This window comes from Mesocricetus auratus, unplaced genomic scaffold (assembly GCF_017639785.1).
Source record: "Mesocricetus auratus isolate SY011 unplaced genomic scaffold, BCM_Maur_2.0 Super-Scaffold_100004, whole genome shotgun sequence".
Classification (NCBI taxonomy): domain Eukaryota; kingdom Metazoa; phylum Chordata; class Mammalia; order Rodentia; family Cricetidae; genus Mesocricetus; species Mesocricetus auratus.
The window spans coordinates 7,692,532-7,715,205 of NW_024429189.1; the positions used below are offsets into that span (position 1 = coordinate 7,692,532).

At 46.7% G+C, this 22,674-nt stretch overlaps 1 protein-coding gene across 1 annotated transcript in view; it reads left to right on the forward strand.

Annotated features, from left to right (window-relative positions):
• Cacna1b (calcium voltage-gated channel subunit alpha1 B) overlaps positions 1-22,674 on the forward strand; it is a 160,771-nt gene that overhangs the window by 74,762 nt on the left and 63,335 nt on the right. Inside the window, 4 exon segments of the mRNA XM_005083737.4 lie at positions 2,424-2,491; positions 5,535-5,641; positions 11,897-12,682; positions 13,604-13,821. Coding sequence (XP_005083794.1) covers positions 2,424-2,491; positions 5,535-5,641; positions 11,897-12,682; positions 13,604-13,821 — 1,179 coding nt within the window.

The window sequence follows — 22,674 nt, forward strand, 5'->3', positions numbered from 1 at the left end:
TCTTTCTCCATATATATTGAAAGGGAATTTATTAGAATGACTTACAGGCTGTGGTCCGGCTAATCCAACAGTGGCTGCCTATGAGCAGAAAGTTCAAGAATCCAGCTGGTCTTCAGTAGATGCCAGAATCCCAAAGAAGTAGGTCCCAGTGCCAGTGAAGGAATGGATGTGCTGGCAAGCAGGCAAACAGCAAATGCTTCCTTCCATCTCCTCATATAGGCTTCCAGAAGAAGGTGTGGCCCAGATTAGAGGGGGGGTTTTCCCAGGTGGAATGGTCTGGATTAAAGATGTGTTTTCCTCAAAGATCCAGATTAGAAGTGAATCTTCTTCCTTCAAATTAAGCAAAAATCCCTCACAGGTGTGCCCTCTAAATTTGCGTTTTAGTAAATTCCAGATGTAGTCAAGTTGAGATCAAGAATAATCATCACAGCAGTTAAACACTAACACTTAGACCAGACAGCAGTTAACACTGACACTTAGACCAGACAGCAGTTAAACACTGACACTTAGACCAGACAGCAGTTAAACACTGACACTTAGGCCAGACAGCAGTTAAACACTGACACTTAGACCAGACAGCAGTTAAACACTGACACTTAGACCAGACAGCAGTTAAACACTGACACTTAGACCAGACAGCAGTTAAACACTGACACTTAGGCCAGACAGCAGTTAAACACTGACACTTAGGCCAGACAGCAGTTAAACACTGACACTTAGGCCAGACAGCAGTTAAACACTGACACTTAGGCCAGACATATCTCTGCTTTGGGCATGGAACACCCTCTAGATTTGTTTGGTAGGGTTAGTTCATGGAGTATGTAGTGCTTAGAAGTGTCCTGCATGGTGTCATCCTAACCTTGATGTCCTATCCCTTGGGTGCTGCTGGAGCCCTGAGAAGACTTGCCTGTAACAATGCTATGGGTCATGGACACAGTCAGAAGGCTTGACTTGGGTTGGTAATGGCTACCCAGTTGCTGTTTGCCTGGCCAGAGAATGGCATTGCCTGGCAAGGGTGAGTCCCCAGACATAGGGTGAAAGGGACCTAAGTCCAGTGAGCACTGGGCCCTGTAGGCAGCCTTCCTCCAGGAAACATTAAATAGGGTCTGCGACATTTGGGATGTCGGGATTAAGAACCTCAGGATTAATGCCAGGATTTACACCGCCCAGTGTGTCAGCAGCACCAAGGTCATCCCCAACTTTTGAGAACTCAGAAGGGTGAGCCTACATGTGAGGAGAGCAATAGCAATGCTGTCATTACTAGGACCAGTTCCCGTCCCCCGTGAGAAGAGGCTGTGGGACGGCAATGACAGAGTAACCAGGTCCTGGTGAGATTCAGGGAAGACACTTACGTTACTCTGGGACCTGGTGTGGGTGTCTCACCCTGTCTTAGTCAGTGTTCCATTGTTGTAAAGAGACGCCCTGACCACACTCTTACAGTTTCAGAGGTTCAGTCCATTGTCATCATGGCCTGGCTTGCCAGCACGCAGACAGACAGGGTGCTGGAGAAGAGGCTGAGAGCCCTGCATCTGGTCGGAAGGCAGCAAGAAGAGACTCTGGGTCTGGCTTATTTCTGAGACCTCAGAGCCCACTACCAGGGATACATTTCCTCTAATAAGACCATGCCTCCTAGTCCTGTCAAAAATGCCCTTCTCTGGCAACCAAGTATTCAATTCTGTGAGCCTGTGGGGACCATTCTCATAGCTGTGTCTTCTTTGTTCCAAAAGGGTTGTGGCAGCAATTTACCTTTGGGTTTTGGGGGCTAGTTCAGGGTGGGTTGCTGTGTTGGGTGCTCAGACCACTGTATGTAACCACCTTCCCGTTTCCAGTGTTACTCAGGAGAGCCCAGGATTTCACAATGAAACAAAACAAAACAAAAAAAGGGAACTTCCAAGATAGGGAGGTATCCCGAGCCTAGCTTAGGAACTGGGGCCTGGAGGGTTCTGGTCATGATTTGTGTGTTAGATTGGATAGGTTATATTCACAGCTCTAGAAGGTGGTGGAACCATCTCTGGAGCTTGTGAAAGCAGATGTGTTTGTCTCAAGGCTTCTCATGAGTTAGTGGAAGGCAGGTTGTGTATCTTCTGAAGGAGCCAAAGGCAAATTGGTTAAACACAACCTTTAATCCTCAGTTCTACAGCATTGTCCCCAAAGATCTATGTGATCAAAGAGCTCACTCTTGCCCCCTCCTGTTTCTGTGAGTGTGTGTCTGTGTGTGTGTTAGAGAAGGTTGAGTTATGTGAAACTGTAGAGGTGCAACTCAGTTTGTGAGTCTAGAGGCTGTGGGGAAGGGGCCTTGTGCATCTATCTGTACAACAGGGCCTGGAATGGGGACTTGGTAGATAGGTGTTTTTGTCTTTCATGGGCCACCATGGGTCAGTGTGTGGGGCAGAGGGCTCTCTTCCTTAGCTGGAGCCAACCAGACACCCTGCTGAATGTTTTCCTAGCCATTGCTGTGGACAACCTTGCCAATGCCCAGGAGTTGACCAAGGTATGTAGAAACACTACCTGCAGCCTAGAAGGTGCTAGAAGGTATGGATATCAAGTTACTGGATGAAGTTATGGAGTTACGAAGAAGGCCAGCTCCTGTGTCAGGGTCCATGTGACTTCTCTCCAGGTGTGTTTCCTTGCAGTCACAAACAAAGAGACATTAATGTGGGCTGTGGGTATACAGGATTACCACAGAAGCAAGGAGGGACATGGCCATGAAGGTAGGTACATGTGTGTACAGGGATCCAGAGAAGCTATGGCTTTGGAAGAGTGAACAGCAGGGCAGGGTGTAGGAGCACAGGAGGTACAGACTGGCCAGGACTACCCATGTCACAGAAGTACAGGGTCCTGAGCAGGCTGATCTGAGCAGGCGTGTGAAGAGTGTTCTCAGACAAGAAGGTGTCTGAGTGGGCCCTAGGAAACACTGGGCTCTGAAAACCCGAAAGCGCAGTGAGAGAACACCTGTCGTGCTCCCTCAGATGTTTGGCTTGGCGGGAAGCTGGAGGAGCAGCGGTGGTTCTGTCTCTGCACATCTGTGTCACAGCAGGACAGCTCCTTCTCCAGGCATCACCCAGCGGGACCATTCAATATTCATTTCTTACACACAAGCCCCGTGGGGACATGATTATACACATCTCTTTCTCTGGTTTCCCTCCAGAAGACACAACCCCCTATCTGGTAACCCTCAGTCTCCTGTCCTGCTACCCGCTGCCAGCCTTAGGCTGTGTTTTGATTCAAGTTCTGGCTCCAGTGTGGAGGCTGCTAACCGGTGCATTGCCAGTGTCCTATGTGCGGTCATGTACCGTATCTCTGTAAGGTGTGCTGTGTGTTCTCTGATGCGCAGGTTGGCGCCTGTGTCCTATGTGCGGTCATGTACCGTATCTCTGTAAGGTGTGCTGTGTGTTCTCTGATGCGCAGGTTGGCGCCTGTGTCCTATGTGCGGTCATGTACCGTATCTCTGTGAGGTGTGCTGTGTGTTCTCTGATGCGCAGGTTGGCGCCTGTGCACATCTCCTAGGTCTGCCCTTCTCAGTTCCGTGTTTTCCTTCCTCACTCTCTGAGGAAGGCAGGTTTAGATGCTTTGAAGAAGCCATAGCTATGCAGTGTAGTGGCCAGGAGCCTCCTTTGGCTTTCATTTAGCCTTCCTCGGCCTGCATGTTGCCCTAGGCTGTTCCTGAGGTGCAGGATGTCTCTTTTGCTCCAATTCCTAGCTTTGGAGGCCTCAGGAATTCTATCAGTCTGGCCAGTGCTGGCAATTGCCATCCTGGTGTGGTCAGATCCCTGCCTGAGATGCACGGGCTGGGGGAACCCATGTATTTCCAGAGTTGTCCTTGGTGTTTCTGGAACCATGTGAATTTGGGATACCAGCAACATTAGTTCTTGTGCAGGAGACCACTTGAGTCCTGATGTCTGTCTCTCTTCAAGTTCTCCTGTGGGTGAGGATAAGCTGAGAGGCAGTGTTCAGGGCCCTGCCTGTATACAGATCCTATGGTGGATCCTATACAAGACTCCTCCTGCCTTGGGAATTGGGACCAATGGAGGTCTGTCTGTCTGACTACATTTCATTCCCAGGGTTAGGCAGGAAGCCTAGAAGGGAGGACTTGATCCATCCTGTGTTAGTTAACTTTTCATGGCTGTGACAAGAAAAAAAAAACTAGGGAAGCAGGATAAATAGGTAGAAAACTTTATTTTGCCTCATCATTTCGGAGGTAACAGTCCATTGTTGGCTGACTCTGTTGTTTCTAGGCTGTGGCAAGTCAGACATCATGGCAGAAAGTTGAGGTGGATCAGAGTGGCTCTCTTATTGGTGGCTAGGGAGCAGAGATGGATAGGAAGGGGCCAGATCATGACACAACATCCAGTGACACCCACTAGTGAGCTATGCCTTCCAGCATGACCCCATTTCCTAGACATGAACAAAGCATTTGATAGATGAGCCTATGGGGCATATTGAACAGTGCATTCATATTCCCAAATGTGTTACAGCAATATTTTTCTGTGAAGTGGAAATAAATTCAAACTGAATTATTTGTAGTATATTTAGGGCATTTAATATATACCTTGGAGTAATTAGGATGGCTCTTTCCCAAGGGGCTATGAATGAGGACCTATCTCCTACCTTTAAAGTGTACGTGTCTGGGACTGCTATATGAAGCCTGAGGATCTTCTCTATAGAGGAATTTTCTGCGTAGTGAAAAGGAATTTAGTTTCTGTCATTTTGTGTTCCTCAAGCAAATTTGGGTACATTTTGAGGAATGATAGCTTTCAGGGAAGATAGGTAGGCCTAGAGTTGGGGGTTTTAGGAAACCATGGGAGGCCCAGTAGTTCAGATGGAGAGCATGGAGATCTTCCTTCTCAGGCCATGGACTCAACAGCAGTATTGATTCAGAGTCCTGGAGCATAGCTTGTTGGTTTTGCTTAGTGACATGGGGTCAAGGTCAGAGGGGCTGTCAGCTGTTGATTCCTCTTCCTGGACAGGAACCTACACTAACACAAGTCCTATCCCAATAGCAAATGGCCATGTGGGGCTTCATGGAATCTGCATGGTTCCGGCAGAGAAACTCAAGGGTGGAACAGGAAGAGCTTGGCATCTTGCCCTCATTCTTGGCCTTGTGGGGTAGGCCAACTTCATCCAAGTGGTTCAGGAGCTCCTAGAAGGACAGGGAAATGGAAAGAGGGATGGATTTGCTGTGTAAAGCCTGAGGTGCAAAAAAAAAAATTCTGGTAGTGGGTTTGTACTGGTATAGGGATGGTCAGGAACAAAGTCTGACTACAAGCACAATATAGATCCATGAAACAACCTGGAGAGGGCACAAGCTAGGCAACACTGGTGTGAGAATCTTGGATATTGTCACTCCTCGGGGAGAGGTAGCGGGGGAGGCCATGAAGAATACTAAAAGAACTCATCCTTGGTCACAAGGGACTCCACCCACTTGGATGTTTACCCCGGGTCTGGAGGGCAGAAGAGGGGTTAGGAAGAAAAGCTGGTAGCCTCAGAGTGGCCACAGCACCTTGAGAAGACAGTCCATTTTGTTGTTCAAACAGGATGAAGAGGAGATGGAAGAGGCAGCCAATCAGAAGCTTGCTCTCCAGAAGGCCAAAGAAGTAGCTGAAGTCAGTCCTATGTCTGCTGCCAACATCTCCATCGCTGCGTAAGGCTCCTGGGAATGGAATATGGGTGGCTTTGGGGAGCAGCAGCGCCTATGTCTTCCTCAGAACCCCTGCCTTGGTCAGGGCTGGTGAAGACACAGCCACGCCCTTGAACTGTCTTGAAAGGAGCCTGAGCAGAGGGCTCACTTGAGCATTCTTTATGGCTTTCCCCAGCCTGAACATGGGCAGAGTGTGAGGGCCTTCCTGTTGGGTGTGAATAGCTGGTCACTGATTCACTGGATGGTGTCTGAGTGGCCCTAGTGCTCCTCTCTTGGAAAAGCCCTGGCTGGGGTCAGGGAGCAAGGAGTCCACGTGTAGACATAATTTTCCAGAAATGCATTTTGTGAGACAAAAGGTTCTGGTGACACCTTGGCAGCCCAGACACTTCTAAAAGTGTCTCTGCAATGGAGGCATCTGTGATGAGAAAGGGCTGGTGGACTCTGGGAAGACCCAGTCTCCCTGCCAGCCAGCTGGGTCTCAGGTACAGTGATGTTCATAGGGGCCTAGAGAGGGGGGTTAGTGTTTAGGAGTCAGAGAAGTTGGGCACCAGGCCTGACCATCGGTGGATCCTGGGAGAAGTATTCCCTGCTGGCATTGAAGCTGCCCACTCACCCTGCTCTGCTGCGTACTTTTCATAGGCTGGGCACATGGCTTTGACTCAGCACCTCGTGGTGACTACGACTGCACTGCTAAATTGTGTTAGAATTGGTTGGTTGTGGAGGTTGGTTAGTAATTGTGTGTGTGTGTGTGTGTGTGTGTGTGTGTGTGTGTGTGTGTGTGTGCGCCCAAAGGGTTTCTATTCCTTCCCAGAAGTCACCAGATAATATTTTCATAGGACTTGTCTCTAAGTGTAGAGAAGCATTTGTCTTGGGAATCATCAGCCAGAATGGCTGCAGCCCATAGGGACCGAGCTCCTGGGAGCTAGGAGGGTTGGGGCCTGGCATTTGTTGCTTAGATGACTTGTGGAGCTCAGTGCTCTATCATGGTATTTCACTGTCCGGCTGGTTCAGTTACTGACTAGCTAGCCAGTTTAATTCAGTAACTAGATCCTGAGGTTGATGAGACCTGGCAGGTGTCCCTCCTGGTGTTCTTTCTTTGAGCCCTGTGAGCTGGTGGTGATCGGTTGTAGAGAGAATGGCTTGATGTGGGCCTGTGACATGGAGCGATGTTCATTTTAGCACGTGTCTCCTGTTGTCCTAGATATGAGCAGCTGTTGCTGCTCTAGGGTCACCATTCCTGGAGGTGGTCCTCTCTAGACTGTTGCCTAGGCAAGAGTTTAGGGTCCTTGGCATGGCCCAGAAGAAACTGCCCAGACTCTCCTTCCACCCTGTCCCTGCTTGGAGACACTGTTGCAAATGAGGTGTATTCCCAAGGATGGGATATGTACAATAGCATATGCTAGTCTGGCTTGACTAGAGATTCTGGGGAATCGGCCACATGGAGTAAAGCCCTTTCTGTGTGCATGGTACTGAGCATAAGGCTGTTGCTGTTGACTTTTTGACCCGTGCTAAGATCTCTGAGGGCGCAGGAGCTGTATGTGAGTTCCCTCTTGTGGGTTCCTGCCAGACTGGGGAGAATGTGGCTATCAGGAACCTCTTGTCTTGCAGTGTTTCTCACAATTGTGTCTCCCAGGGTGTTGCGTGGCTGCTGAATGGCCTTCAGTATGCATGGAGATTGAGGCCTTCTGCACTCTGGGTAGCATGACAGGTGATTCCAGAATTGGTGGGGTGAGGTGCAGGCCTATGTAGCCCCCATGGTAGCTCCTAAGGAGTAGGACACTAAGTGTAGGGTATCTTCTTGCTCTCTGCTGTGATTCCTCATCCTTGCCTAGTCTTCTAGGTGCACACACACACACACACACACACACACACACACACACAGAGTCATGCTCACATCTTGCACGGTTTCACATTCACAATATTACATGTTCTTACACACATCCACACATATGCTTATAATCTCCCATTCACAATTTCACACACTCAAAATCTCACACTCACAAGTCCTATGTTCATGCTCATGACCTCATAAAATCCTACTCCCAATCACAGTCACTCTCTCATCGGCATTGTGGTATATGTACACGCCTGCTCACAGAGGGTTGTGTGAAGGTGAGCTGTGTTCAGTTTTCAGTGTGTAAAGATCTTGGCCTTTAGAAAGGGGCACTGGAAACTTTCCTGGCCATCCCTGTCGAGTCAGTGTGAAAGGAAACGACTGTAAAGAGATTTTTGTTTCCTCTGTTATTTTTGGGAAAACTTCGACACATCACTTGGAAATGGCTGCAACAGTCACATGGAAGGTGGGTTGGTGACATAGCCTGATTCTTTCCTGGGGGAGAGCATTAAGACCTGGAAGCCATGGGACTTGAGTGTGGGGACTGAGGGTCTGGGAGCAGAGACCAGGTGCTTATGGGGAGGGCAGGTGGGGTAAGTGGCAGGGCCTGGATAGCCCCACATGGTAAGGGCGCTCTTGCCTCCTGTAAATGTCATGGGCTCATCCAAGCCCCACAGCTTTAAGACAGCCTGCCCGGGTCTCTGGGTGTGGGAGACTGTTGGAGGTGGCTATAACTCTTCCCAGACCATCCCTTCTTAGGGCAGTGTAGGCCAGGCTGTGGTGATGGATGGTCTCGGAGAGAACTGTGTCTTGTCTTCCAGCCATGTACGGTCTGCTGGTTCACTTTTGCCTCACCTTTCTGCACACGTAGAATTGGTTCTCAACTTTTCTTTAGCCCTGGTCTTGGCCAGTGCCTGTCTGGTGGATGCATCTCTCGCCTTCTGCCAGATGTGCACTGCGGCCTGCACCTGCGCTGATGTGGTGCCCAAGTGTCACTTGTGTCTCAGAACGTTCTCTGGTTTTTCTCACTCCTGTTTATGTTTTGTTTCTTGCATGTGCAGTTTTGTAAAGCAAACTCGAGGTACTGTATCTCGCAGCTCATCTGTCTCCAGCGTAAACTCACCGTGAGTGGTTCTGCTATGATTCTCCATCTGTGGCTCCATGATAACTCTGTGCACACACCTTCCCTCCACACCTGACTGCTTTCCCCCAGTCATTTGCTTCATGGGCAGCTCCAGCCCAGCCTTCTGTGGGAATGGTGGGCGCGTCCCCTGTTGTCCCCAAGTCCTACTCACAGGCCCAGATCTTTCTGAGCTTTGCCCTCCTCTCCCTTCTGATCTCTGTCCCTTTGTCTGCTGTTTGTCGTTGTGAAGTCACTCTAGTACCTTGTATATATCTGTTTCTTGGATAGGGTGGAACTCTGTGGACTCAGGTCTTCCTTGGTTTTCATGAAGTCCTGTGCACAGAGGTGGCAGAGATGGTTTTTGGGACATTCCTTAGATCCCTCAACCCCTCCTTACTTTGGAGAGAATGTCAGTTTTTCTGAGGCAGCCCTTGTTTTAGCATGAACAAAGCTGCTATAGAACTTGTAGTACATAGGCCCGGGGAGTACTGATAACACCAGGATGGGAGCTGAGGGCCTGGGAGCAGAATGGGGACCAAGCTGACCTTCCTGGTGGTGACACTTGCCTGACTGGGTGGCCTGGGTAGTTCTTCCTGGGAGATGTGATCTTGATTCTTCTCTCAAGGATGGGGCCAGGACTCTGTAAGTGGTAGTCCTGTTTCCCTCCTGGCTTCACCAAGCTTCCAGGGGAGGTGCTGGTATTGTCTTCTGCCAGTGGCTCCTCATGCGACAGGAGGAACATTTGTAGTTGGGCCCTCTGCGTGGATAGGCAGGTGCCCTCTGTGTCTTGTGGCTGCTTTGTGTGCCTCTTTGACAGTATCACAGAGCAATCTGAGTCATCTCACAAGTGTGAGATGCCACTATATATTGGGATCCTGATGCCTGATAGGGCAAGAAGGCCCTTTGCATACTTGGTAACTTCCATATGGCAGAAGTCAGGTATCAGTGGTGCATACCTCAGAGCAGGACCACAGACTCAAGATTCCTTCCTGAACCTTGAGTTGTCCACAGTGCCTTCATTAAGAGCCTCTCACCTTCTATAAGCTGGGACCAGGACATCATGAGAGTAGCTCTTTCCCATGACTCCTTAGAGAGCCCCATTCAATGTGGATCCTGCCTGGGTAGTGTTGCCAGCCATGTAGCAGTATAGGTCAGCAAGGAGTTTGCCATTCAAGAGAGGATCTTGATTTGACTGTGAAGTTGTTAAGGAGGAACAGTGAGGCGTCTGTCCTAGCAGAGGTCAAAGGAAAGCTCTAGAGAGTGACCAGATCAGGGGTAGGATGGCACAGATGTCTAGAATGAGACTCAGGAATCTGTCCTGGGAGGAAATCAGTGATCTCTATGGGTTTGGGATCAGATAGAAACAGTCTGGTGCTAATTGGTCCCAGAGCTTGGGGGGGCTGTAGCAGCCAGCGGAGGTGAGTGGGTGGCCCTTGCCCAGCTCGTTGGTATGTTTTGAGGGGCCCCTGTAAGCCCAGGGATGCCCTTCAGTCCCATGGGCAGCCTGTCTTCCTTCTGCTTGAGGTGGTTCCTGAGAGGGTCATACCTGGGGCAAGGCTGGGGCTGAGTGAACCCGCTCCTGCCCATCCCACAGAGCCAGAGCTTCAGGTCTACGCTTGCACCCATTGCCTCCATTGCCCATCTTTCACAGCAGACAACTGTGATCCTGGCCCTAGCCCAAAGACTCACTTGAGTGAGCCAGCTCCCTGCTGATCAGAGGGCTCAGAATCCATGCCCATCTTGGTGTGTTGGACTGAGTGAGGGGCCCAGCGTAGTGCCCAGACATCAACACTCCCAGAATTCTTGAAGATGGGTGCATATCTTCAGGCCCTCTTCCTTTTCTTGCTTTCCAGTGTTGTGCAAAGATGAGCCCTACCTGGGACAAGGAAGCTCTGTGGGTATTATACGGCATTCTTGGAGCAGAAATATCACAGTTCTGATGCCTCAACGAGGACAAGCAGTAGCAGAGGTCCTGAACTAGCAGATGCCTCTTGTTTCTCTGCTGTCAGCCTCACCCAAGCTCCTAGGGGAGGAGGCACAGATTCTATTGTTCTTTGCTTTCAGACTGGCCAGGTCTCCTCACGCGGGAGAACCACTAAGATTTGCTGTCCTTCCACTGAGCAGTCTATTCCAGTGGCTGGGCTGCTCCCTGGGGCGCAGTTTGCACCTGTGTTTTTAGGCAGCTGGGGTCTGACTGAGCGCTTGCGTGTTCTTCAGGCACATCTTCCCTTCTGCCCCGTATGCACGTGCATCTAACCCCGAGTAGGCCATACCCTCTTTCTAGGCTCAGTGTCCATCTTTATGAAATGGGTACAGGAAAAGTACCTGTGGTCATAAAGGCTGTGTGAGGTGGGTATCGGCCCAGAGCACAGATACTGTCGCTGTCATCGGTAGTGATACTGCAGACAGAGACAGAAGGATGAGGCTGTAGCCTCAGATGAAGTCTCTACTTGGCAGAAGTGGGGCTGGGGTCACACCCTTTGCTGGTTTTATTCAGTAAAGAACCCAGAATGGCAAAGAGCTCCCTGTTTTGGCTATGGGAACAGAAGATGTCTGGGCCAGTGAGGTTTGAATGAAGACAAGGCCTTCTATTGTTCAGTGAGGACTGAACTAGACTGCTGCCCACCCCTGTTGCTGGAGGATTCCAAGGGTATGCCCGGCTCTCTTCTCAGTGATGTGCAAGGCTCCCCACAGAGCCCAGGGAGAAGAAGGCATTGATGGTTATGAAACAGGGTTTCCCCAGCTCCAGACATGGCATGGCTCCTGGTAATTGGTTGAGCCAAATAGTGGGGGCTGCCAGAATGCTTCAAAGTGCATCAGAAGCTCAGCTTGCTCATGAGAGGGCCACATGCCCCCTTGGGAGATACCATGGGTAAGTGCCTCTGTAAGTGTCCATTGTCTTGCCCCTCCTGGGCCGTCTCCCAAGGCAGGCTGCAGGGTGCCTCCATCAATCCTTCTCGGCTTCCAAGATGGTCTCTCTTTTTGCCTTCCCGGTTAGCTGCCCGTTTACCTTAATTCTGTTTACTCACTCATTCTGGTACCTGGCATCCCCACAGCCTTGCACCCTTCAGACTCTGGGCCATTGTCCTCCTGCTAGAGTGGCGTCCAGGACACTGACAGGAGGAGATTTACTGTCCCCTCCCTATATTCTTCCCCCATCAGCAACAGTGCAGGGGTCTTTAAGGCTCTGATCACCTCTGCTTCCCTGTCCCCACATCCCTCCATTGCTTGTGTTCATCTGCGGCTTCCCTGTGAGGTAGAGATAAGCTGGATGGTGACACTCATGACAGTCTCCCCGCAGCAGGCAGCAGAACTCGGCCAAGGCGCGCTCAGTGTGGGAGCAGCGGGCCAGTCAGCTCAGGCTGCAGAACCTGCGTGCCAGCTGTGAGGCACTGTACAGCGAGATGGACCCCGAGGAGCGCCTGCGTTATGCCAGCACGCGCCATGTGAGGCCAGACATGAAGACGCACATGGACCGGCCCCTAGTGGTAGAGCCTGGCCGGGATGGCATGCGGGGACCTGTGGGGAACAAGTCAAAGCCCGAGGGCACGGAAGCAACTGAAAATGCAGACCCCCCACGCAGACACCACCGGCACCGTGACAGGGACAAGACCTCAGCCACGGCCCCTGCTGGCGGTGAACAGGACAGGGCAGACTGTCCAAAGACCGAAAACACCGAGACTGGCGCCCGGGAGGAACGTCCGCGCCCTCGTCGCAGTCACAGCAAGGAGGCTGCAGGGGCTGAAGTGCAAGCCCGCAGTGAACGCAACAGGCGCCACCACCGGCGTGGCTCCCCGGAGGAGGAGGCCACTGAACGCGAGCCCCGGCGCCACCGTGCCCACCGGCACGCACAGGAATCGGGCAAAGAGGGCACCGCACCGGTGCTCGCACCCAAGGGCGAGCGACGCCCACGACATCGAGGCCCTCGCACGGGCCCCCGTGAGGCAGAGAACAGCGAGGAGCCCACGCGCCGGCACCGTGCAAGGCATAAGGGGCCACCAACACTTGAGCCCCCAGAGAGGGAGGCTGCAGAGAAGGAGAGCAATGTGGCAGAAGGGGATAAGGAAACCCGAAACCACCAGCCCAAGTATGTAAGAGGCAGGGTGCTGGGGGCGGGGCGGGGCGGGGCCGGGCGGGGCGGGGCGGGGCCAGGCGGTAGTGGGTGTGTGGGGGGTGTTAGGATCCCTTATGCAAGTAATAGGGAAAGGTACAGCGTGACTGCCAGGCTGCTCCTGTTGTGTTTCCCCCGCCCCCTCCCGCACATACTCCTATTTCTCCCTTTGGTAAATAAAATCCCTTGTGGCAACTGGTGTGTACTCAGTGACACAGAACACACGCGCGCGCACACACACACACACACACACACACACACACACACACACACACACACGACTTAGGAAGAGACTGGAGACATTGGGAACACATTGACCTGGGATAGAACAGACAGGGCACCCAGGAGAAGAGAAAATTGGGGAGTACTGTAAATGAAGGGGAGGATGCTGGGAGAGGAGAATCAAGCAAGGTTGCCAGCTGAGTTTGCAAAAATGGACCGGAGGGTACTGACCTGCTTTCTGCCTCTGACTCTTCAAGAGACCTGGAGACTGGTAGCCACCATCTTTGTGCTTGCCCATCGGCTGGCAGAAACCAGGTTAGGCACAGCTGGAGGCCATTGTTGAGGATCAGTTTCACAGCGCTGTCTCTGTGTGTAGAATTCTGTGCTGGGCCTTCCCGGGGAGGGGGCTTAGGGTCGGGGTCCCTGGCAGGGTGTTCTAGGGAAAGGCCTGCTTTAGACCGCTTCGTTCACACACAGACTATAAAACCAATAGTGCCTGGCTGTGTTAAACACAAAGCGGATGGGTCAGCTCCATACCCTCCTTTTAGACCTAAAGGCATTGTGAGTGTAGGGTGATGGACAGGTGGTGGCCCAGGCTTTACTTGCCTTGCGAAAATAGCCGTAAGGAGCTCGGATTCACGTTCTGCAGGGGACTAATGAGGACTCTGGTTTCAGGGAGCCTCACTGTGATCTGGAGGCCATTGCAGTCACAGGTGTGGGCCCTCTGCACATGCTGCCCAGCACCTGTCTCCAGAAAGTGGAAGAACAGCCAGAAGATGCGGACAACCAGCGCAATGTCACCCGGATGGGCAGTCAGCCTTCAGACCCCAGCACCACTGTGCATGTCCCAGTGACACTGACAGGCCCTCCCGGGGAGACCACTGTAGTTCCCAGTGAGTATCTTCTGGACCAATGGCAGGCCCAGCTACCCCCATTCCTGCTGACCTGTATCAGTGGCTGGGGATCTAGCTTGCTGCTCTGAATTTTCTCCCCATGGAAAGTTCTTTGCTATTATTATCTGTTCTTGGCCATCTCTTGGCTTTCCTTTGCCTTGGAGGCAGATGGATGGTAAATACCTTTGTCCCTCCTCCTAAAAAATGTTTTCACGTTGCTGGCTTATGCCAGGCTTGTGTCAGAGTGCTGGGAACACAGTGGAAGGTAGCCAGATTAGCCAGAAAGACCACAAAATCTTCATGCTTTGTTGCTTGACAAAAGCTGGTGAGGACTGGTGCGGGGGATGGGTAGGCGAGGACAAGGATCTCAGAGCTGTCATCTACCTACTCACGTGCTCCAGGAGCTTTGCCCTAAGCTCCACCCCCTTGTCCAATTTGCTGTCTTCCCTTGCTCATTCCTATGTGTGTGAAACCAGAAAGGAGCGTGCAGTAAGAGCACGGTGAATAGGCCATGCAGTAAGAAGCTACTTGGAGGTGACAGATGTGGTCCTCGCCAGGACAGACATTAGAGTGAAAGGAAACATCCCAGGGAGAGAGGCATGGCCTGTGGAAGGCCAGAGAAGTGCTGAGCTCTGAAGTAGATCGCATGAGCTATATACTCCGTGGACACCCACATCTGCAGTTGGTCACACACACTGTCTGGAAAGACAGAATGGTGGAGGGTGGTGACTTTTAAAAGCTCCTTAGCCACCAGTTTCTCTGTACTTCCTCTGAGGACAACTTGATTTTGGCCCATTCTGGTTTCACTTGCCATGCTCACAAGTGAGTCTGTCTTCCCAGACCCCTCCTTTGTTTCTCTGTAGAGTAGTCAGAGATTGAGCCTAAGGACCTCATTGGGATTTTGTCCCCAGTTGACCCATCAATGCTGGCAGCCACAGACCTTTTATCACATACTTGAATCATACAGCACATAGATTTTCAGTTGGTGAAAGAAAGAAAGAAAGGAAGGAAGGAAGGAAGGAAAGAAGGAAGAAAAGAAAGAAAGAAAGAAAGAAAGAAAGAAAGCAAACTTGATCATTGTGCACTTGAGGAATGTTGTGGCTTCCTTACTACACTACAGTCTCACTGTCTGACTGTATCACAGTTAGCCATGCACCTATGGAAGGATATTTCAGTTACTTCCAGTGTAGTTATAAACGGAATACATGTTGGGGTCCATGTTGATGTTCTCCTATGAGTGCATGCCTAAGTGTGATTGTGAAGTTGTATGTGGGAGGATCATGTTTAGTTTTGTATCAACCTGCCAAACTGTCTTCAATGTGGCTGTGCTAGTTTACATTCCCACTGCTTCACGTATTTCTGAGTCTCATGTTACCAGTGGTTTGGGCTTTGGTTGTTCTAATGAAATGTATTGTAGAGTTTGTTTAGCTTTGCAATTTCCTAATGATGTGTGATTTTGAGTATTTTTTGTTATGTTTTCTTGACACCTGTGCATCTTCTTGGGGAGATTTTTATTCAGGTTTTTGCCTATATTTTAGTTGGTGTGTTTAATAATTATTAACTTTCAAGATGCAAACACATATACACATACACATACAGATTTACTTATTTTTATTTAATATGTGGATTTTTGCCTGCATGTATGCTTTTGTACCATGTGCATGCCTGGTGCCAGTGGAGTCGGAAAAGGGCTCCAGAAACCCTGTAACTGGAGCTACAGATGGTCTTATGTTGCCATGGGGGTGATGGCTACTGAACCTAGGCCCTCTGCAAGAGGAGGAAGTGCTCTTAACCACCAAACTATCCCTCCAGCACCTCTTTTTATATTTTTCACAGAGGTCTTTTCTCTGGCTTGGGTTTTTAGTGTCTGAATATATATATTTAAATTTTCTTCCTGAGACAAGGTCTCACTCTGTAGCTCAGACACTGACATCTATCTATGGAGTGCCAAAATTACAAGTGTTCATTACCAGCTTTGTTCTCTGTCTGGTGTTCATGATTATCCTTTTGGGGGTTAATCTGATACCTATCATTACTTCTGCTAGAAGAAGAAGTCTAGGGTATTGATTTTTTAACTTTTTATGTTTATTATTTATCCAATTTTTCTGAATCCTCAGATCAGGCATTAGTTTTAGTTGATTCTACTTGTTTTGTTTTCCCTAGTACATTATCAAAACTTCTGTGAATGGGTGTATTTCTCTTCCAAGTTTTAGAACTCTTAGTCTGTCTGGTAACATTGGTGGAAACATCCAGGGCATTGGGTACTTTTGCTTTGTTTTGTCTGTACTAAGGTAAAAATTCTCACTTTAGACCTATGTGGAAACATGTTTCTAGTATATATTAATTTCTATTTTAGTAAGTTGTTTTGTCTGTCCAATGAGTTAAATTTGGTTAAGTCTTTTCAGCATTCATAGAGGTCATATTTTCTCTTAGATATGGAGATATAGCAATGGGTTTGAGATCTGGAACTATTTATGCCATGTTGGAATATACCTCAATTAGTCATTATTTATTAGCAGACTTAGTTCATTCTATTGTTATATCAGAAAAATAGACTGAACTAAGTTTACTAATAAAAATTAAAATGTGGTAGCCACTGATGGAGCCTGGGTCCTCCAAATGGAGACTTTTGTGTGAGTTTTCACAAGATGGACAGTGAATTCCTGAGAGGGAAACTTGGTAAACATGGTCTCTTTCCAGAGGTTGGGTAAGTCTTAGAGATGGCATCAAAGGTGCCCTTGGAGAAGTCTCCAAAGTGGCAGTGCAGTCCTAACTCAGTGGTTCTCAACCGGTTGGTTGAGCTATCAGATATTTATATTATGATTCATAACAGTAGCAAAATTGCAGTTATGAAGTAACAGTTAAATAATGTTATGGTTGAGGGTCACCACAACATGAGGAACTGCATTAAAGGGCGGTAGTGTTACGAAGGCTTTGAACCACTGGTCTACCTGGTGTGTATCGGTTGTCAGTACCGGGCGGCAGCAGCAGCTTCCTGGACAGAGGAGCAGAGACAATGCCCATGGGTCTGGAGCCAGAGATGAGGCACACCAGCACAGAGCCACAGTGGCCTGTCACCTTGCATGGGATGGCCAATCTTGTTTCCCCAGTAGCCTCTACACATAGGGATGGATAGTGGAAAGCTTTGGCCAAGATGATGGCTGCTTGAATGACACTCGCTACTTTTAGGACATTTGCTGCCAAGACCAGCATGATCATTATAGTCCCCGGTAGTGACAAAAGCTTGTGGGGAGACTCATGTGAAGTAACTGGTGCCTCACAGGACCAGCTCACAGCCGGTGTCTGTGGTGTTCCTCTAGTCAAGAGAGGCAGTGGGCAGGTGAGGGGATGGGGACAAGGTGGGGTTGGGGGATGACGACGGACGGATGGATGGATGGGAACTCTTTTCCTCCCTCACCAAGTACAAAAGTCACCTGGGTGAAAACTATCCGAATTATGCGGATTAAGACAGCTGTATTTATTTTGAAATTCACTATTGGTTTCTATTAATCTTTTCCTAAGATTTTTGGCTTGGTTCTTTAAAGTGAGATGTGTACTGTGGTTTTATCATTCTGTGTTTAGGCATCGTAAGGTTAGGATATTAATGCCATATAGTCACATCATACTCAACCTCAGTACTCCATTTCTGAAAATCAGATGTTCCAATTACAGCCATGATTTTTTTATTGTATTTTATTTTCCTGCTGTTAGGGACCAAACTTCTTTGACAAGTTAGGCAAGGAATCAGTTGCCTTTCTCATGTAAAATAGTTTAAAAGAACATTACCATGTTGCATGCTAACTCAGCCCCACAGTTTCATAAAGTATGATGAAAAAACAGTTAAACACTGACAAGTCACAAAGTACTATGTTAGGGCATAAAATGTCTGACAGAATTTTTGCTGATCACTGGTTAAAATAGCTGTTAATAAGGGATTGCTTTGGATATGTGCCTTCCTGAAATGTAAGGGCACTTTGCAAAAGCATTCGTACATGATTCTTGTAATCTGCCACTGGAATTTGGACTCCTGCCTGTGAGTTTTTCTCTGCATTACTCTGTTAAAAACCTAATATTATGTCTGGGTGGCACACCTTTCTCCATGAGCATCAGGCAGTAAAGGTAACAGCTTTGTAGTGACGTATTTTCCTGAAGTGCTGGATGTTTTAAGAGGGGAGACTGGACTGTGGAATTTTCCAGGTGAGGAGCCAGTCTGTGGAATGTTATCAGTTCACAATAAGAATTGGAGTGTTTTACTTTTTGGTGCTGTGGCAGTCTTTAAGTGTTTGGTAGAACTTTGTAAAGTTATCTTATGTACTTGCATAATGGCAGCTCTTTCTATATTTGTATGTTTGTTTATTATCTCTTGAAATGGGCTTGGTAAATTATATTTTCCTTTAAACAATTACCCATTTAGGACTAGAAAGATTGGTAATTTGGTAGAGTTTGTCCCGCAAGTATGAGGACCTTAGTTTAGACCCCAACTAGGTCCAACAGAGAGCCTGTAAGCTGAGGCTGGGGCATGATCCCGGCTTGTTGCTCTCAGGCTAGCTCACTAGTAAACTCCAGGCTCAGGAAGAGACTCTGTCTCCCCAGATGAGGTGGAGAGAGATTAGGGAAGATACCCATGTTGGCCAGCGTCCTCCACATGCACACCTTTGCACATGTGTACACATGCGTGTATCCATGACAAACAATATATTCAGTCTAGGCCTTTCAACATACTTACATAGGCTTACAAAAAGTATTGGCTTGAGTTCTTCTTTTTGTTTGTTTGTTTTTTCAAGACAGGGTTTCTCTGTGTAGCTCAGACTGTCCTGGAACTCTCTTTGCAGATCAGGCTGTCCTTGAACTCACTGAGATTTGCTTGCCTCTGCCTCCTGAGTGCGGGGATCAAAGACATGCACTACTGCTGTCTGGCCTTAAGGGGGTTTTTTCTTTAATTTTATTCTTGTTTAGTGTTTTTTCCCCTTTGTCATTTTTAGAATTCTGAGCATTTCTGTGATTTCTCCTTTTGTAAAAAAATAGATTCATTGGTGGTTTATATCATTTGTTATCTTTAAAATGAAAACAAATATTTTAATTCATTTGTTATTTCTGCCATAATTTGTTATAAAATCATTATTTTCCTTTTTGTCTTTATTTTCTTTTTTTGTTTTACTTTGTTGTTGTTATTTTTCTAACTTCTTAAGTTACTTAGTCCTGACATATTTTACCTTAAACATGTATTTGCAGATTCTTTCCAAATTCTCTGCATAAAAACCACAAATGAATAATTTAAGTTTTCACTTTTTATTTCTTCTTTTTTCATGCCCTGGTTGTGACTGTCAATGCTGCAATTTCTCAGGCTCACAATTTTCCTGCCTTAGTCTTCCAGTACTGGGATTATAGGCCTGGGCTTCCACAATCAATTTTAGTTTTCTTTTTCTTAATGTCCTTGTCAGGTTTGTATCAAAGTAAAAATGGATCCATAAAATGTTTTGGATCTAATGGAACTATTCCCTCTAGTAATTTCCAGAGTAAATTATGTTGAACTGGGTACTAATTGTCTTTAAAATTTTAGTAAAAATTGCCAAACAAGTAATTCCATCTGATTACCTACAGGGTTATGTTATTGGTATCATTTGGGATGACTCTCTGCTTTTGGGAATATTTACATATCATTGAAGTCGCCAATTTCATGTGAGCATAGCAGGCCATAGTTGGTCCCTTGTTATTCTTGTGAAGTCTTCAGACTCCTACCTCATGCCTTTGACTGCCATGTATTGTCATCTCTTCTTTTTCTCGTTTTGCCACATTTGTTAATTTTGAAAAAGTTGGATTGTTGTGTTGATTTTTTTCCTGAGGTTTATTTTAAAATTTATTTTTATGATTGTGTGTACACATGCATACAGAGGTTAGAGAACAACTCTGTGGAGTTGATTTATTTTCTTTCTGTCTTTATGTAAGTCCTAGGAATTGAATTCAGGTCTCTGGATTTGTTTTTATTTTATTTTTTATGTGCATCAAATGCCTACATGTATGTCTGTGTGAGGTTGCCGGCTCCCCTAGAACTAGAGTTACAGACAGTTGTGGGTTCTGGGAATTGAACCCAGGTCCTTGTGGAAGAGCCTTCAGTGCTCTTAACCACTGAGCCATCTCTCCAGCCCCCAGGTCTCTGGATTTGGGTAGCAGGTATCTTGACCCATTGAAACATCTTGCTGGCATGATTTTCATTTAATTTGATTTCTGCTTGCCATTGCTTTGTGTTTGCTTTATTCTGATTTTTCAGTTTTCTTGTGGCAGGAGTATATATTGGTTTGATTTTCCTGCTTTTCTTTTAAGGAATTTGTTTTAGACTCATTCATGTTCATGAATGCTTTTGCCCGTGTGTTCACATGCACACTATGTGCATGCCTTGGACTCTCGGGGGTCAGAAGAGAGCATCAGAGCCCCTGAAACTGAAGTTGTAGGTGACTGTAAGCTACCATGTGGGTGCTGGGGACAGAACCTGGGTCCTCTGCAAGAGCAACAGGTGCTCTTAATCCCTGAGCCATCTGTCTATCCACCTGCTTTTCTAAGACAAACACTTAGTGCTAGAAGTTTCTCTCTTTGCATTGCTTCTGTTTCTACCAAAGGTTCTCATGGCATTTAATTTTTATTTAGTTTCATGGGTTGTTTGCCGATTTTTCTTTGTCTTTCTGTTATCAACTCCTACTTTTATTACTTAGTGGTCAGTAACCACATTCTGTATTATTAGTTTTCCTTTAAATTTTTTAGGTTTTGTTCCATGACCCAGGATATAGGTCATGATAGATGTTTATGAGAGTAAGGGAAGAACATGTGTCCTGCTGTTGCTGGGTGGAATGCTGTGTAAGGGCCAGTTCCATCCTGTTGGTTAGCCTTTCTGTGTGGGTGTTATTTTATGTCTAGATTCGTCAGTTGTTGAGAAAAAGATGCTCAAGTCTCTAAATATAACTTTGGATCTAACCTACCTTTCCTTTCAGACTGTAAGTTGTTACTTTCACATTTGTGAGTTACTATTAGACATGAACACTTCTGTGGTTTTTCCTTTGGTTGCAACCGCTTTTTTATCATTGTGTTATGCCTTCTCTGACCTCGTAATTTTCCTTGATTTGAAGTAGATCTTACCTTGTAATAACATCTTTACTGTTTTTCAGTTAATATTTGCATAGTTGATCTTTTTTACCTTTCATTTTCAGACTAGTTATATTTGAAGTGAACTTCTTATAGACAGCATATGGTTGGGTCGTGGTTTAATCCACTTCAAATTCTTTTATTTGGCATTATAACATTTACATTTAATGCAATTGTTGGTAAGATTAGAGCTTAAGTTTATTATCCTAATTTTTATTTTCTGTTTGTTCTCTGTTTTTTTATTTCTCTAGTTTGTTTTTCCTGCCTTTCTTGGAGGTTACTTGAATGTATTTAAAAGTCCAGTTTGGTTTATCTATAGTGCTTTCAAGTGTCTACTGTACATGATAGTTGCTTTAGTCATTGTATTTTATAACTTACCCCATTTTACTCATTCTGCCAGTTTACAGTATAAAATTTCTTTATATATACCTCTCCCATTTATAATATAGTATTCTTAAATTTTTCCTCTGCATAAGTTTAGAATCTCAGCAGAATGTGTTTGAATTTTTATTTCAGCTGTCAAACATAACTTAGAAAACTGAAGAGAAGAAGGAAACTGTTGTATTTAATCACTTTTCTCTTATTATTCTTTCTTCCTTTCTGGTATTCTGTATTCTTTCATGAGTTGTCTCTGTGTGGAAGACTTTCTTTAGCTATTCTTTTGGAACATCTTCAGGTGACAAACTCTCTTTAGTTTTCTTCATCCAAGAATGTCTTGATGTTCCCTTCATTCCTGAAGGATATTTTCACTGGGTTTAGAATTCTGGGTTGACAGTTCTTTTTTTTTCAGCACTTGAAAAAAACGTGTGCCTCTTCTGAATCCATGGTTTCTGATGAGAAATCTACTGTCACTCGAATTGTTTTCTTCCTATAGGTAAGATGCTGTTTCTCTCTCGCTGCTTCCAAGGGTTTTTGTCTTTAGATTTCAGAAGTTTGAGTATAATGTATTTTGATGTGAACTTCTTCAAATTTATCCTGTTTGGGGTTTGCTCAGCTTCTTGAATCTGTAGGTTAATGTCTTTTGCAAAAATTGGAACTATTTCATCTTTTATGTCTTTTGAGTACTTCTGTAGTTCTGCTTTTTTCCTTTTTCATTCTTAGACTCTGGTAGTATGAATGCTTAGTCTTTTGTTGTAATCCCAAAGCTCTTGGACTCTATTGTTTTTTTCAGTATATTTTCTATGTTGGTCAGATTGGGTGGTTTCTACTTTCCTGTCTCTAGTTCCTGGATTCTTTCCTTTGTGTCCTCCATTCTGCAGTTGAGCCTGCCGTCCATCAAGTTTTTGATTTTAGTTACTATGTTTTCAGTTCTAAAGTCCTTGCTTGGTTCTTCAGGTCTTCTATTTCTTTGCTGAGATTTTCTACTTTTTGTTTGCTTCAATTTTTTTAAACTGTTAAGAATTTCTGGGATGTCTTTGTCAGATAGGTTTAACAACCGTTTTCTTGGTGCCTATTGGTTGTTTTTTCTTGTTCAGGTTGATTTCCTGGTTCTTGCTGTGAGAAGTAATTTTGTTTTTATTGAAACCTAGCTACTTTGGAATTATACCCTGAGCCTGTGAGTCTTGTTTAACTCTTCTGTTTTGGCTTGTCTTCTGTGATATACTCAAGGAGGAAAATGGAGCTCGTCTTGTTAGCCCCAGGTGAGGTGGGGAAATAGATTCTGGCTTGGCTGCTGTGGGCATCAGTGGAAGAGAGCCCTCGTTTTGCTGGACTAAGGTG